The sequence below is a fragment of the Rousettus aegyptiacus genome, unplaced genomic scaffold, assembly GCF_014176215.1.
Source record: "Rousettus aegyptiacus isolate mRouAeg1 unplaced genomic scaffold, mRouAeg1.p scaffold_m13_p_6, whole genome shotgun sequence".
Classification (NCBI taxonomy): Eukaryota; Metazoa; Chordata; class Mammalia; order Chiroptera; family Pteropodidae; genus Rousettus; species Rousettus aegyptiacus.
The window spans coordinates 113,950,618-113,962,881 of NW_023416309.1; the positions used below are offsets into that span (position 1 = coordinate 113,950,618).

At 54.7% G+C, this 12,264-nt stretch overlaps 1 protein-coding gene and 1 long non-coding RNA gene across 7 annotated transcripts in view; one reads left to right on the plus strand and one right to left on the minus strand.

Annotated features, from left to right (window-relative positions):
• RNF213 (ring finger protein 213) overlaps positions 1-12,264 on the plus strand; it is an 82,460-nt gene that overhangs the window by 50,675 nt on the left and 19,521 nt on the right. For all 5 annotated transcript variants that reach the window (XM_036222860.1, XM_016143298.2, XM_016143300.2 and 2 more), the window contains 15 exons: positions 519-637; positions 1,445-1,564; positions 2,043-2,188; positions 2,581-2,719; positions 2,839-2,977; positions 4,384-4,578; positions 5,357-5,502; positions 6,383-6,537; positions 7,725-7,931; positions 8,230-8,411; positions 8,786-8,906; positions 10,353-10,453; positions 10,569-10,751; positions 11,481-11,650; positions 11,751-11,850. In XM_036222860.1, coding sequence (XP_036078753.1) covers positions 519-637; positions 1,445-1,564; positions 2,043-2,188; positions 2,581-2,719; positions 2,839-2,977; positions 4,384-4,578; positions 5,357-5,502; positions 6,383-6,537; positions 7,725-7,931; positions 8,230-8,411; positions 8,786-8,906; positions 10,353-10,453; positions 10,569-10,751; positions 11,481-11,650; positions 11,751-11,850 — 2,223 coding nt within the window. The remainder of the gene's footprint in view (positions 1-518; positions 638-1,444; positions 1,565-2,042; positions 2,189-2,580; positions 2,720-2,838; positions 2,978-4,383; positions 4,579-5,356; positions 5,503-6,382; positions 6,538-7,724; positions 7,932-8,229; positions 8,412-8,785; positions 8,907-10,352; positions 10,454-10,568; positions 10,752-11,480; positions 11,651-11,750; positions 11,851-12,264) is intronic.
• LOC118603866 lies at positions 1,072-7,795 on the minus strand. 2 transcript variants are annotated; one of them, XR_004951398.1, is made up of 3 exons: positions 7,694-7,795; positions 7,135-7,337; positions 1,072-6,714 (listed from the first exon to the last, which is right to left on the minus strand). It is a non-coding gene; the product is annotated as an uncharacterized LOC118603866 (long non-coding RNA). The 2 variants fall into 2 exon arrangements; XR_004951397.1 differs by having other exon boundaries at positions 1,072-7,337.

Consider the following 12,264-nt stretch of genomic DNA (forward strand, 5'->3'; position numbering starts at 1 on the left):
GTGCAAATGATAGGACGTTAGTGGGATTGAAAAGAATGTCTTAGAAACGTGTGTTTGCAGACATGTTTTGGTCATTTAGTTTTAAGCTCCACATAGTTCAAGGGCAGCAACAGTCTGTTTCGTTTGTCATTTGTCGGACGTTTTTGCAGGGGAGTGTTTGCAGGGGAAATGCGACATTTTCGGAACTATGTCCCCTTGTTACTTAAAGTGGGAGAGATTCCTGGGCCTTTTAAAGCGTCGGGAGCCACATTTCACCGGCTTTGCCCTGGCTGCCTGCTCGCAGAGCCCTGGCTCTTGAAATGGAAAGTCCCCCGGCCTTACCCTCAGGAGGATCAGGCCAGCCCTTCCAGGACCCCGGTATCCAGCAATGCCACTTCAGAGCCGAAGGCGGTGGGATTTATTTAAAAGTGTTGAAAGCGACAATGCCGGGGACAGCCATTGGCACTTCACAACGTTGGTCTATTTGCTTGGTATTGGCTTTGATTTGTTTCAGTGTTCCTTGTCTGTTTTAAAAACAGGTATTCTGCTATAAATGAAATCAACAAGATGCTAGGAAACGAGGGCCGCGTCTTCGTCTACTTCATCACGAAACTGTCCCGCATGGAGAGCGGGACGTCCTACGTGGGCTTCCACGGAGGTAGGCGCGAACCGCGAGTGCGTGTGGCTGTTCGAGTGGCATTCGTGTTATTTCTCATCTGGTCCTAAGGTGTATGAGTCTGAAATACGAGCGTCGATGTTCATCTCAACGATATTCGTTTCAGAGGCCATCGGACATTCTTACCGCCGAAGACGGCACGAACACACTCATGTCTGGGCTTCCTGTTCCGCGGGTGCCATTTCCTCCATTCTCTTGCAGATAGACACTTGACTAGTCTCTTGGGTTCCTTGCCTTTTATTACATGGACAATGCAGAGAAGATAGATATTCCCGACTCGCGAACGCCCTCTATGCCTGTCTGGGGAAGGGGACAGGGAGGGGCGCCATCATAAATCAATCTCTCGCTCTCCCCGCCCTCCCTTCATAGGATTGGCTCACCAGATACTTATTATGTAAGAAAACGGTTATTCTGGAAATAGACAAACGATGTTTACTTTAATAATCGTATAAATAACGGGAGGCCAACCTGGCCAGTACCCCACGGCCCGTTACTAGTTGTGATTCAGCAGGTGAACAGCGAATGTAGAATAGAACCACGGACCTTCAGGTCACCTTTGCAGGCCGGTTATTTCTGTTCTCAGGACGGATTTTTTCTGTTCAAGTCGCGGCCAGGTGCAGTGTGGGCCAGGCGGCTTCTGTGCATGTTCAGGGGTTTAGACTTCAGGGTGTTGATCGTTGGCTCAGCAGCACTGTCTTTGGCACCAGGACATGCAGCGCGTCCCCGCTCGTGCCTGACAAGCCAACCAGGAAAGACACGAAGACATTCTGGGGGCTTTGATCTCCACAGGCCTGTGGCAGTCCGTGCACATTGACGACCTCCGCAGAGCCACAGTCATGGTTTCGGATGTGACGAAGCTGCAGGATCTGACCATCAGCCAGCTGTTTAATCCAGACGACAGACCTGAGTGTAAGTCTCGAGGAAAGATCTTTGGCGATGTGGGGTGGTACGAGTGACAGCCAGGCAATGTCAGGAGAGCCGCAGGACAGGGCCACTGTGCTTTTGTCACCTTTGCATCCTCTCAGTAGTAGCTCAGGACACGTTTGCTGAGCTGACAGATGACAGCTCCCAGGGCACCCCCTCCTGCTTTCCAGGGCCCCCTGAAAAGTAGGTCTGTGGGCTCCCGAGGCTCAGAGGTGAGTGCCCGTGGCGCGTCAGCCTCCATCGGTCCGACATCGGCCATCGGAGCCCAGGACCAAAGGAAGGGGTTACCTTAGCAGATCCCCCAAGCAGGCGAACTGAAGGCTGGTCTGCGTGTCCTTGGCCTCTCCGTGGGGGCCCCACCAGCCGGGTGCTGGGAACACCCACTGGGTGGCACCCCGCACTCGGCTCACGGGCAGTGTTCCGTCTACCGAGCAGTAGCTCGATGGTGTCGTTTCTGTTGCAGCTGAGGTGGGACACAGGGCCAAAGGCGGCCACGAGGAGCCGATGGAAACTGAGAGTGGCGGTCCAACGGACCCGGCTGAGGTGGACATGGAGACAGAAGCTTCTGACGGCCTCGAATGCGAGCCTGCTGAGCGGGGGGGAGCCCATGTGAGTCCTGGCTCCTTCTCGTCCCTTGGGTCACCCTCCAACCAAGCTTCACGCTCGCCCCCAGGAGCCTGCGGGGCAGACACAGTGGCAGGCGGAGCCCGGCCCTTTTGCCTCCCCCCTGCGGTAGGGACCAGTGACCAGGACAGGGGCCGATGTGGGCTTTCCCTGCTGTCCCTTGGTCGGCGTTGCTCTTTTCCTTGACCCCTGGCCGAGAACCCGAGCACGTGCGGCCATCTCACAGTGGTTCTCAAAGGGCTGGGGCAGGTGGACAGCAGCCAGGCTCTGGCAGGAGCTTTGCCTGGTGCGCCCCACACACCTCCGCAGGGCCTGTCTGCCTGGCAGGCGTCACCCATGCAGCGGCGGCTAACGCGAGCTCTGTCGCCTTCGGACAGACGCAGGTCCTGGACACCGGCAGCCTGCTGCGGAGCTGCGTGCAGAGCGCCGTGGGCATGCTGAGGGACCAGCACGCAGGCCGGCAGTGCGGCATGAGGAGGGTGCAGGTCCTGCTCGACCTCCTCCAGGACGATGCAGGTGAGGGCCCCGTGGCCGCCCCTCCGGCCCCTTGAGTTCCTCTCCAGGCCACCCCGGGGGACAGGGCACAGCAGGGCCCCGGCAGGCAGTGAAGGCGTGTCCCCTCTGCTTTGTCGCAGCCGCTTTCTCGCGGGTGGCCAAGATGCGCCTGCACAGCCTCCTGAAGAAGCAGGAGGAGACTCACCTCTCCCACGTGACGCAGTGGGTGGCCAGGGAAGCCGCCAGTCCCGACGCCCTCCGGGAAGCGGGCACGTTCAGGTACCGCATGCGGCCTGAGGCGCCCAGATGGGCGGCGCCGCGGGGGTCACAGGCAGCATGTCGCACGCCACACTCGCACATGCCATTTCAGGTTGTGGGAACAAGAAGGTGATCCACAGGGAAAAAGAGAAATCGTTTTCCCCGGCCTCCTGCTTGCAGTCCTTTGACTACAAAAATGAGACCCTGGACAGTCTGTTGCCGGCGGTCTTTTTTCTATAAAACCTCGACCCTTTTCTTGGGAGTAACCCATGGTGACCCGTGTGCCAGGGGGAGGGGGACCACTCTGGACCCCAGACCTTCTTCACTGTTCTGACCCTCAGCATCCTCATCTCTGAAAGAAGGTCTAAATCATGCATGAGCCCCTTCCAGGCCCCGCCTCCTCAGCTGGCGGACTCGGCCTTGGCGTCCAGCCTTGTGCCATCTGCAGGAGGGGGCGGGAAACAGCCAGAGGGAGTGGCGGGTGGGCACTCATTAATGCTGGCTTTGTGACTGTAGGGGTTTTTCTGCTTCTCTTTTTCTAAACATCCTCCATTTCTTTCCTAATTATACTTTCTGGGTAAGAAATTCTATAAGATCAGATATGGACCTTGAAAGATTTTCATTTCCCTTGATCACTTTCAGACTTCACAAATACTTAACTTTACCTAAATACTTCTTAAAAATCTGTACTTTCCGTCTCCTCTTTACACCACTGCATCCGTGACTCGACTTCCCCGTTTGCCAGGTGTCCAGAGAGGGGTGTGGGCGCCCCACCGTTCACCACTCTGCTGTTCTCACCCCGTGGTCACGGGCGAGGCCTGAGCAGCTCCCACTGGAGTCACCTGTATCGGGCGTCAGGCATCAGGCAGAGCTCTGGAACCAGCTGGTCCATGACCACAAGCCTTGGGGACACACTGTTCACCCTCCATGTGTTTCGGACTAAAGTCCAAATCGTGACGGTCCATACACTCACGTTTGTCCACTGCCCAGCGTCTGCACGCCCGTTCGGTGCACCTTCCCCGTTTGTCCCTACGGCCGGCTCTTCCCTTCCACACTTTTTCTAGTTTTGCATTTTTCCCCCTTGCATCAAGGATCTCTTCGATCATCGCCAGGCTGTTTCCTCAATAGATGGCTGAATTCTCTCCAGGTTCCTGTGTACTATGTATTTTAAAAACTAAAGTATATATATTTTTTCTTTTCGAAACAGATCCTGCATTTTCCTCCCCAGTATTAATTACCTCGCAGTAGATTTTGTAGGCTTCACCACAAGAATTTTGAAATGAATCGTAGAGTGTATTACTATGTATAAACGTAGCAACAAAGTGTCACGTCGTTAATATAAGCAACACAATCTAACTTTGACCTAACCGCGTGCTTTCCCACTGTGGTCTGACCTGGAACTGGGCTGCCCCTCCCCCATGCTGCAGGCACACCCTCTGGAAGCGGGTCCAGGGCGTGGTGACCCCTCTCCTGGCGAGCATGGTGTCCGTCATCGACAGAGATGGGAACCTGGAGCTACTGACCAGCCCAAGGACTCCGTCCTGGGCGAGAGATCTTTGGATGTTTATTTTCAATGACATGAAGCTTCTGAACATCCCTCTTGTAACGAATGGTGATACAAGGTGAATAAAAGGCTTTCTTTTTCTGGGAAGAGAAAAAACCCTGACGTAGCATTGGTCTTCACGGGTCTCCCAAGTATCTGGTGAAACATAGGTGTCCGTTTTAGAATCACACTGAAGTTGGTCTTTTGCAGCCTGAAGGGTTGTGGCGCTGCAGTAACAAGTGGCCATTTACCAAGGTTCCGAGAACCTTTGTTCGTTCCCTGCCACCCTCACCTTCACGCTCTCGGGGCACGTGACAGGTGAAATCGTCAGTGCTGGGGCTTCCCCGGAGAAGTGCGAGGAGAGCTGGTCCCTCGTGCCGTGGTGGGACCCACTCAGGCTCAGCTGGCCTCCAAAAAGCTTCCTACTTGGATTTCAAGGGGCTTCGGTTCTGGAGTGTGTAGTTAATAAAGAATGCTCGAGGAAGTGGATTTCTGAGTCACCGGTGGAGACACTTATTTAGAAGATGAGGCACTGTCAATAATGAGGGTGACTCGCTCAACAAGTCACATTGATATGCAGAGGGCGGGCTAGACCCAGGCTCCCCAGGACCTGCCCAGCCGGAGACTTTGGGCAGCGTATTGACCCCTCCCAGCCACGGTCTGTTTGTTTTGCCTACAAAACAGAGATCGCCAAGGTCGTCCTGACATCCTTTATGACAGATGTGAGCTGTGAGACAGCCCCGGGGACTGGCTTTGTGCCTTTGAGACGCCCCGTTCTGAGGCATCATGGTGGCTCCTATCTGTGTCTTGGGCGACATCTCACTGACTGTGCTCTGTCCTCATTTGTGCCACTGCAGATCCAAAAGTGAGATGTCCTACATCCTGGTGCAGAGTCACATAGACCTCTCTGAGAATGTCTGCTGCAACTTCCCGTTTAGCTGGAGAGTCAAGGACTACCTGGAGGAGCTGTGGGCCCAGGCTCAGTACATCACGGAGGCTGGAGGTGAGCTCAGGAGGGGGCATGTTCCAGCCAGTGAGAGCCCGGAGCCCCGTCCTGGGTTGGTCACTCCCCTTCTGAGGCTTCTAGACAGCCAGGGTCCCAAGGACTCAGGAGAAGTCCTCAGCTGGGCCTTTCTCAACAACTGCCAGTGGTGAAAGCAGAAGGACTTTGTCAAGTTGACCGACCGTGTCCCTCCTGACCACGCGGCACCATGCTCTGCTGTCACACGCCAAGCACTTTGGTGTTGGCAGTCCAGGAAAACCGGCGTTAACGCGGTGCTTTTGGAAAAGCCATTTTTCACACAAGAAATGGTCTCGCTGAAGTTTGTTTATGGTCTCGCCTTTAGAAAGCACAGGTCGAGGCCTCCAGAGCTGAGCTTCCTCACCTAAGTCAGCTTCCTGCCCCTTCCCGAGCCCAGTGGAGCAGCCTCTGTCTGAGCCTCTCTGTGCCAGGGCCATCCTGAGCCACCCTGCTTCTCTGTGGTAGGGTAGCATGCCCCAGAGGTCCGCCCCAAGGGGACCCCAGGAAGGCAGATCTTTCTGGATGGAGCGTGTGACCCCACCCCTGGAAAGCAGCCCACCGCTCTGACCGTGGGTTCCCAAAGCCTGTCAGGACAGAAAAGCGAGTCTGTTTCGGTCGCTTCTCCCTTTGGGGCTAGCGAGGCTATTAGTAACTGAGATGTAACCTCCTTTCTGCCTTTGTGGCTGTGGTCCCCCAGAAAGCTATCTGAAGTGTCTGGAAACGATCGTGAAATCAGGCTGCGGGTGCCCTCCACTCACCCCGCAGACCCTGACCCGCCACTCTGTCTGCAGGGACTGGGGTGGGGGAGTGGGTAGACCGAGTCCAACCGCCCGCCCAGCCCCTCGGCCTGGCCCCTCCACAGGGCTGCCACGGAAGCTGGTGGAGATCTTCCGGCAGACCGACCTGGGCGCGTTCCTGGCCCGGCACACCGCCAGCGAGCGGCAGGAACAGTTTCAGCGCTACCTGATGGACTTCCTCCTCTTGAGCATGAAGGTGTCCACTTGGCAAGAGCTGAAGGTATGCCGGGGCGGCGGGGAGCCGGCGGTGTGGCCCGGGCCGAGCACGGGGGCTTCTCCTCTGCGAGGCTGCTGCTGCGGAGTGTGCGTGTTGCTGGCTGAGGGCCGGGGTCTGAGAGGGCCCAGGGCGTGACACTGCTGCCACCTCCGGAGCCGACCCAGCCCACCACCTGGGTCCCTACGATATAGAGCTTCAAGTTAACCCAACAGAGACCTCTGGTTTTCTGTAACTTTCTTTTGAGTGTTTAGTTTCTCTTGAAAATTGGGGAGATGTTTAGCTGACCTTTACAGGGCAATAATAATAACAGAAATTCCCATGGGAAGAATGACACTTATGAACACCTAGGGACTTCAAACTCCAGTATGTCAAAAAGGAAAGTGACAAATTTGAGAAGAACACACAACTAAATTGATTAAGAGTTAATAAAGTATTTCTAGGACCCACTAATAAAATCCCCTTAATTTAAAAAAATGGGTAAAACTTGTAAACCGACTACTAACAGAATAATTACATAGACATCCAGAAAACATTTGTAAAATTGCTCAGCGTCACTAGCAAATCAACAAAACACAAATAATTTTTAGACAATATCTTTACCTGTCCTTGTGGCAAAACTAGATTATTGAAAAAGGCCAGAAGCCCCTCCACTGCCTGCGGCCCTGTGAACGGGCACGAAGCTTCTGGGAAACACGGGGCGAGCTGCGAACTCACAGATTCCGAGCTGCTACGTCCTGAGAATGTTATTGGAGACGTTGACAAGCATTTTAGCCACGGGAATATTATTTTTTAGCTTTGTTTTTCTAAAAAAGAAAAATCAGAAACAACAAGTGTCAGAAACAAGTGTCCAAAAACAAATTAAACTATGGCCATTTGATGGGTTACTGTGAAGCCGTTAAAAACGGTGTTCTTCCAATGGATTTAACAATGGAGACAGTTCGTGACGTTAAGTGGAAAAGAATCAGGAATATGCTGTGGTCCCAATACACTGTGTTGGGGACAACAGGGAACAGATGTATGGATGTAAAAATGCCTAGAAGGGAGGCCACCAAAAAGTCAATGTGGCATAGTAATAGTGTGCGTGGGGTTTTTGTTGTTTTGAACATTTTTGACTTTCCACGGGGAAAAACTTGTCTGTGTGAGTGTGTGTGTGATTTACCAATGTGCTGCAAGCGTGTTTCTCGCTGCAGTTTCTGCAGGCGGCCCTGTCATCCTGCGTCCGTGAGCTGAGAGCAGGAAGCCCGGAAGACGACGCCCCGCTGCCCTGGGTGCACCTCGCCTATCAGCACTTCCGGATCCGGCTGCAGAACTTCTCCAGAATCCTGACCATCCACTCCCAGGTTCTCGTCACCCTAGCTGGAGCCACGCAGAGACGTGACCTAGAGGGACACAAGATGGTATGGTTCCCCTTGGAGACACCGACTGCTGACAGCCAGGGCTCGTCCTTCCTCGAGCGAGTGGGGGGCGGACTTAAAGGCCGTGCTCTGAACGGGAGGCGTCTGGACAGGGCACATGCGTAGGCAGGACTCAGGTTCTACGAGCACATGTAACGACGCCTTCCTGTGTCCCAGGATGGTGAAGACTAGGCTCCTGGTCTGGGCCGTGAGGGCACGTGGGGCTGACTCGGGCCTTAGAGTGGCCTGGGGGCGGGGAGCGGGGAGCCGCCGAGTCACAGCCTGCTCTCCATCCCCCCAGACTCTGGACGTGTCCGCGGCGCTGGCCTGCACTGAGCTGCTGACCAGGGACCGCCTGAAGCCCAGTCCCCAGGAATGGCTGCGGTCAGTGAAGAATCTCTCCGTGCCACTGGGGCTGCTGTGCTCCGACGGGTACCTGCAGGGTGGCGGGGGTGCCGCCGACGCTGTTGTCAGGGAAGTCAGGTGAGGCCTGTGGCTGGCACGCCCTGGTTCCTTCCAGGAACGCTCGCCGGTCACCCCCGAGTCCCGGGCACATCAGAGAGATGGACAGACGCGGACATTCCTGCTACGGGGTGGGGCCCTTCCTCACTCCAGGCTTCTTCACGTTGCCGCTAGAAACTCAGAGAAGAAACTGCGTCCAGGGAGGGCACAGAGAGACGGGGGGGCGCGAGGGCCGGCATATTGCTGCGACCTCATGGGACGAGCATGCTGGGTCTGAGGGGAGGCGGCACGGAGAGCGGGCACCCCCCCCCCCCGCCTGGGCCTGCCTCCCTGCCCCCTCCTCCTCCGCCCATGCTCTCAGCTCAGGGCCGGGGCACGGTGCCCTCTCGTGACAGAACCCACTGGAACCGCATCTTCTCTGTTGCGCTCTTCGTGGAGCACGTACTGCTAGAGACGCAGAGCCAGGTGCCCGAGCTGAGTGAGCTAGTGACCAAGTACGTCGACTTGCTTGACAAGGTGAGCGCGCAGGCCCCTCGCGAGGCTGAGCGACAGAAGCCCAGCCGGCAGTTCCCTGCAGGCAGGCGGCTCCCGGTCGATGCTGGCAGTTTGACCTAGAAGTGTAAGGAAAGGGACTTCAGCAGAGGCCGCTGCTTTTCTGGTGTGTCACATTCACTGTTTGCCAAGTCACTTTTGTAGAAACAACTCATGCAGAGAATGTGCTGGAGAAGTTTTTGGGGGGACTGAGGGAAGGCCCTCCACCCAGGCCTCTGGGTGGCCCCGGGCTAGCCCAATAGCACGGCTTCTGGGGAGGCGGCCCCCAGTGCCCCCACGGGGAGGTTGGGGGTGCAAGGGGATGCTGCTGGGGCTGTGGACTTGGAGACACAGTGCTCCGTCCGCAGGGCCAAGGCAGCAGAGCCCATGCTGCCACCCCCAACACGCTTTATAAGCCTAGCCGCAGGCAGGACAGTGCTTTGGGTCTGCCCCTCCCCTCCCAATTATGGGCAGCCACCTTTCGCCATTTGAAACTAGATGCTGGAGTGGGAGGCACCACCTGTGAGGCAGGCCCCATCGTCTGGCTAGGGAGTCTAACACGGGGCCTCAAGTTCTCTCCTGCTGAGGCCCCCTGACCAGAGCCCGACCCAGGAGTCGACAAAGCCTTGCCCAGGACTGGAGTAGAACCTTCAGAAATCAGCCATCATGCTAATGCATGGTCTGAGTTTTCTCAGTTCTGATAGGAAGATTAGGCACATGATAGACACGTAGATTACAGGTTGATTACAGGTAGATGATAGATGATTGGTAGACTGTAGATGATAGATAGATAGATAGATAGATACATAGATAGATAGATAGATAGATAGATAGATAGACAGACAGACAGACAGACAGACAATAGACAGATTCTCTTGGTCTGTGACTTACCTTCCAAGGTACCACAGATAACGGTCTTACCAGATATTTTTCTGCCGATCATAAGGGCACCCACCGGCTTTCCAGTCTCTAATGTCCCTGTCTTTGCTGTCCACTGTCCAACCACTGCGCCATTTTTTTTTTGTGGTAAAACTGTATCTATAACACTTTGTCTCTTTAAAAAAATGATCTAAGAAAATGCTAAAGCCTGGTGTTGCATAGACAGGTGGTCATTGTATTATCATTTAAAGTTTGAAATCAGTTATAATGGGAAGAGGGAAGTAGACCTTAGAAACAGGTGGAGGGGGAAAATCAGAAGTCAAGAACGTCATCCTTCTCCCAAAAGCTGCGTGATCTCAAAGAACAGTCAGAGCTGAAGAAAGCAAACGCGAGGCCCGGCTATGCTGAGTCATAGCGGTGCCGACTGCGCAGCAGCTGGCAGAGTGGAAGTCGTGTCTGTTTGTCGCCCTGGGAGTTAAACTCGCCCGGCCTGGCGCCCTCTGCCCTTCCTCGCCGCTCATCTGCCTCCTGGTCACTGTCTCTCTCTTGCAGTGTCTGCAAGCGAACTCTGACATCAAGACCCACAAGGCTTTCATCACGGTGATGACCATCCTCTGTGAGTGCAAGGACCTGGCCAGCAAGACCCTCACACGGTGAGACAGCGTGCAGGCTGGGAGCCATGGGGGTAGACTTCTGAGGCTTGAGTGTGTTCAGCGTCTTGCAGCTAGTGTCTCTGCTTCGACACTGACCGTCCTTCTTGGATTTTAGGTTCGGGGTTCAGCCATGCCCCATCTGCCTGGGAGATGCGCAGGACCCTGTCTGCCTGCCCTGCGACCATGTGTTCTGCCTGGGCTGCATCCGAACCTGTGTCACCCTGGGGCAGATGCACTGCCCGTACTGTCTGACCGAAGTGCCAGACAGCTTCTCTCCAAAGGTCTCCCAAGAGAACAGGTGAGATGCCCTTTCTCTCAGGAGGGCTTTCCTTCCCTTTTTGCAAATGCAGCATTCAGAAATCTAACCAGTGACCTTAGAAAACCTACCTGCAGGGAACTGCCCTAAGACAAATGACCACTTTCACACCTTCCAAATACCTCAGTGTCTCAGAGCTCCTGTCTCCCCAAGGTGCACATGTGTGTAGATTTGAGAGACAGTGAAATTCGAGAAAATAAATCGGAAAGTTGTAAATAAAGCCATCCCGAGAGACCCAGGGAATTTGCAAGCATCTGCTTTACCGTCTTGATGTGTGACTGTCGGTCATGTTCCATGACCCCAGGACAGAGCCAGCTCTGGGCTGGCTAAGTGCTTCTCGGGCCAGGTAGCCGGAGTGAGCGGGAGCATCGTGGGCTTAGCCTGCCCCAGAGGTGGTGGATTTTCCTTCGCCTTCCTCCCGTCTGAGGTCTCCCAGGACTGGTACGCGAGGCAGCCCCATGGACGGGGTCTTCAGCAGACTCATAGGGTAGCAGTGTTGCTGGCTGGTCCAGATGCTCAAAGCGTTGCCAGAAAGCGATGCGTCCACATTGCCTGGTGCAGGGTTCAGGGCCAGCTCTGACCAACATAAGGAGATACTTGCACCTTTTTACGTGAAAAACCAAAATGCCGTCCACACCCCAAAGCACTGTGTAAGGAGGAAGTCTGAGCTCACCCTTCCAAGCCTTTTGACTGTTTCCGACCCTTCCCAAGGGATGCCATTGAGAAACACGCCCGCTTCCGGCAGATGTGCACAAGTTTCTTTGTGGACCTGGTGTCCACCATGTGCTTCAAGGATAACTGTCCGCCACAGAAGGACGTGGTCCAGGTTCTGCTGTCTTTACTCTTTGTACAAAAGAAACTCTTAAGAGATGCTCCCGAAAGTAAGTTGCTTCTTTTCTCTTGACGCAGAAACTCGGTTCTTCTCTCGCTCCTGTTTGTCTGGTGTGAACGATGAGCTTAATCTTCTCTTTCTGGTTTAAGGACACAGTGAACACACAAAATCTCTCTCTCCATTTGACGATGTCGTGGATAAGACCCCTGTCATCCGCTCCGTGATCCTGAAGCTGCTTTTGAAGTACAGGTTAGCACGCCAACACAGGCTTGCTTTCGGGTTGCTCCATGTCGTGGCTTTTTCTGCCAAATACCCTTCACAGGACTAGTAGCTACTTCACGATTTGGCGGGGGGTGGGTTGGGGGGCATTTTTGAGGAGACCGCCATATTGGTTGTGTTGGCCATTTTCACGTAGAGGCAAATGAGTTCAGCAAAGCCATAAGCACGCTGTTAGGGAAAAGGAAGCAGGTTGTGAGGAAGGAGCCTGGGGAAGCAAACTGAGGGGTCGCTTGAGCCAGGCGCCTGCGTCTGTCTGGCCCTCGCTCCACAGCTCTGCAGGTTCGGGACACTGAGGATGGTAACCTGTAATGTCCCCTCTCCCTCACTCTCCTAGATGTCCTTCGTCTTGGGTCCTAAGTGTCTTCGATTCTATAAATGGATAGA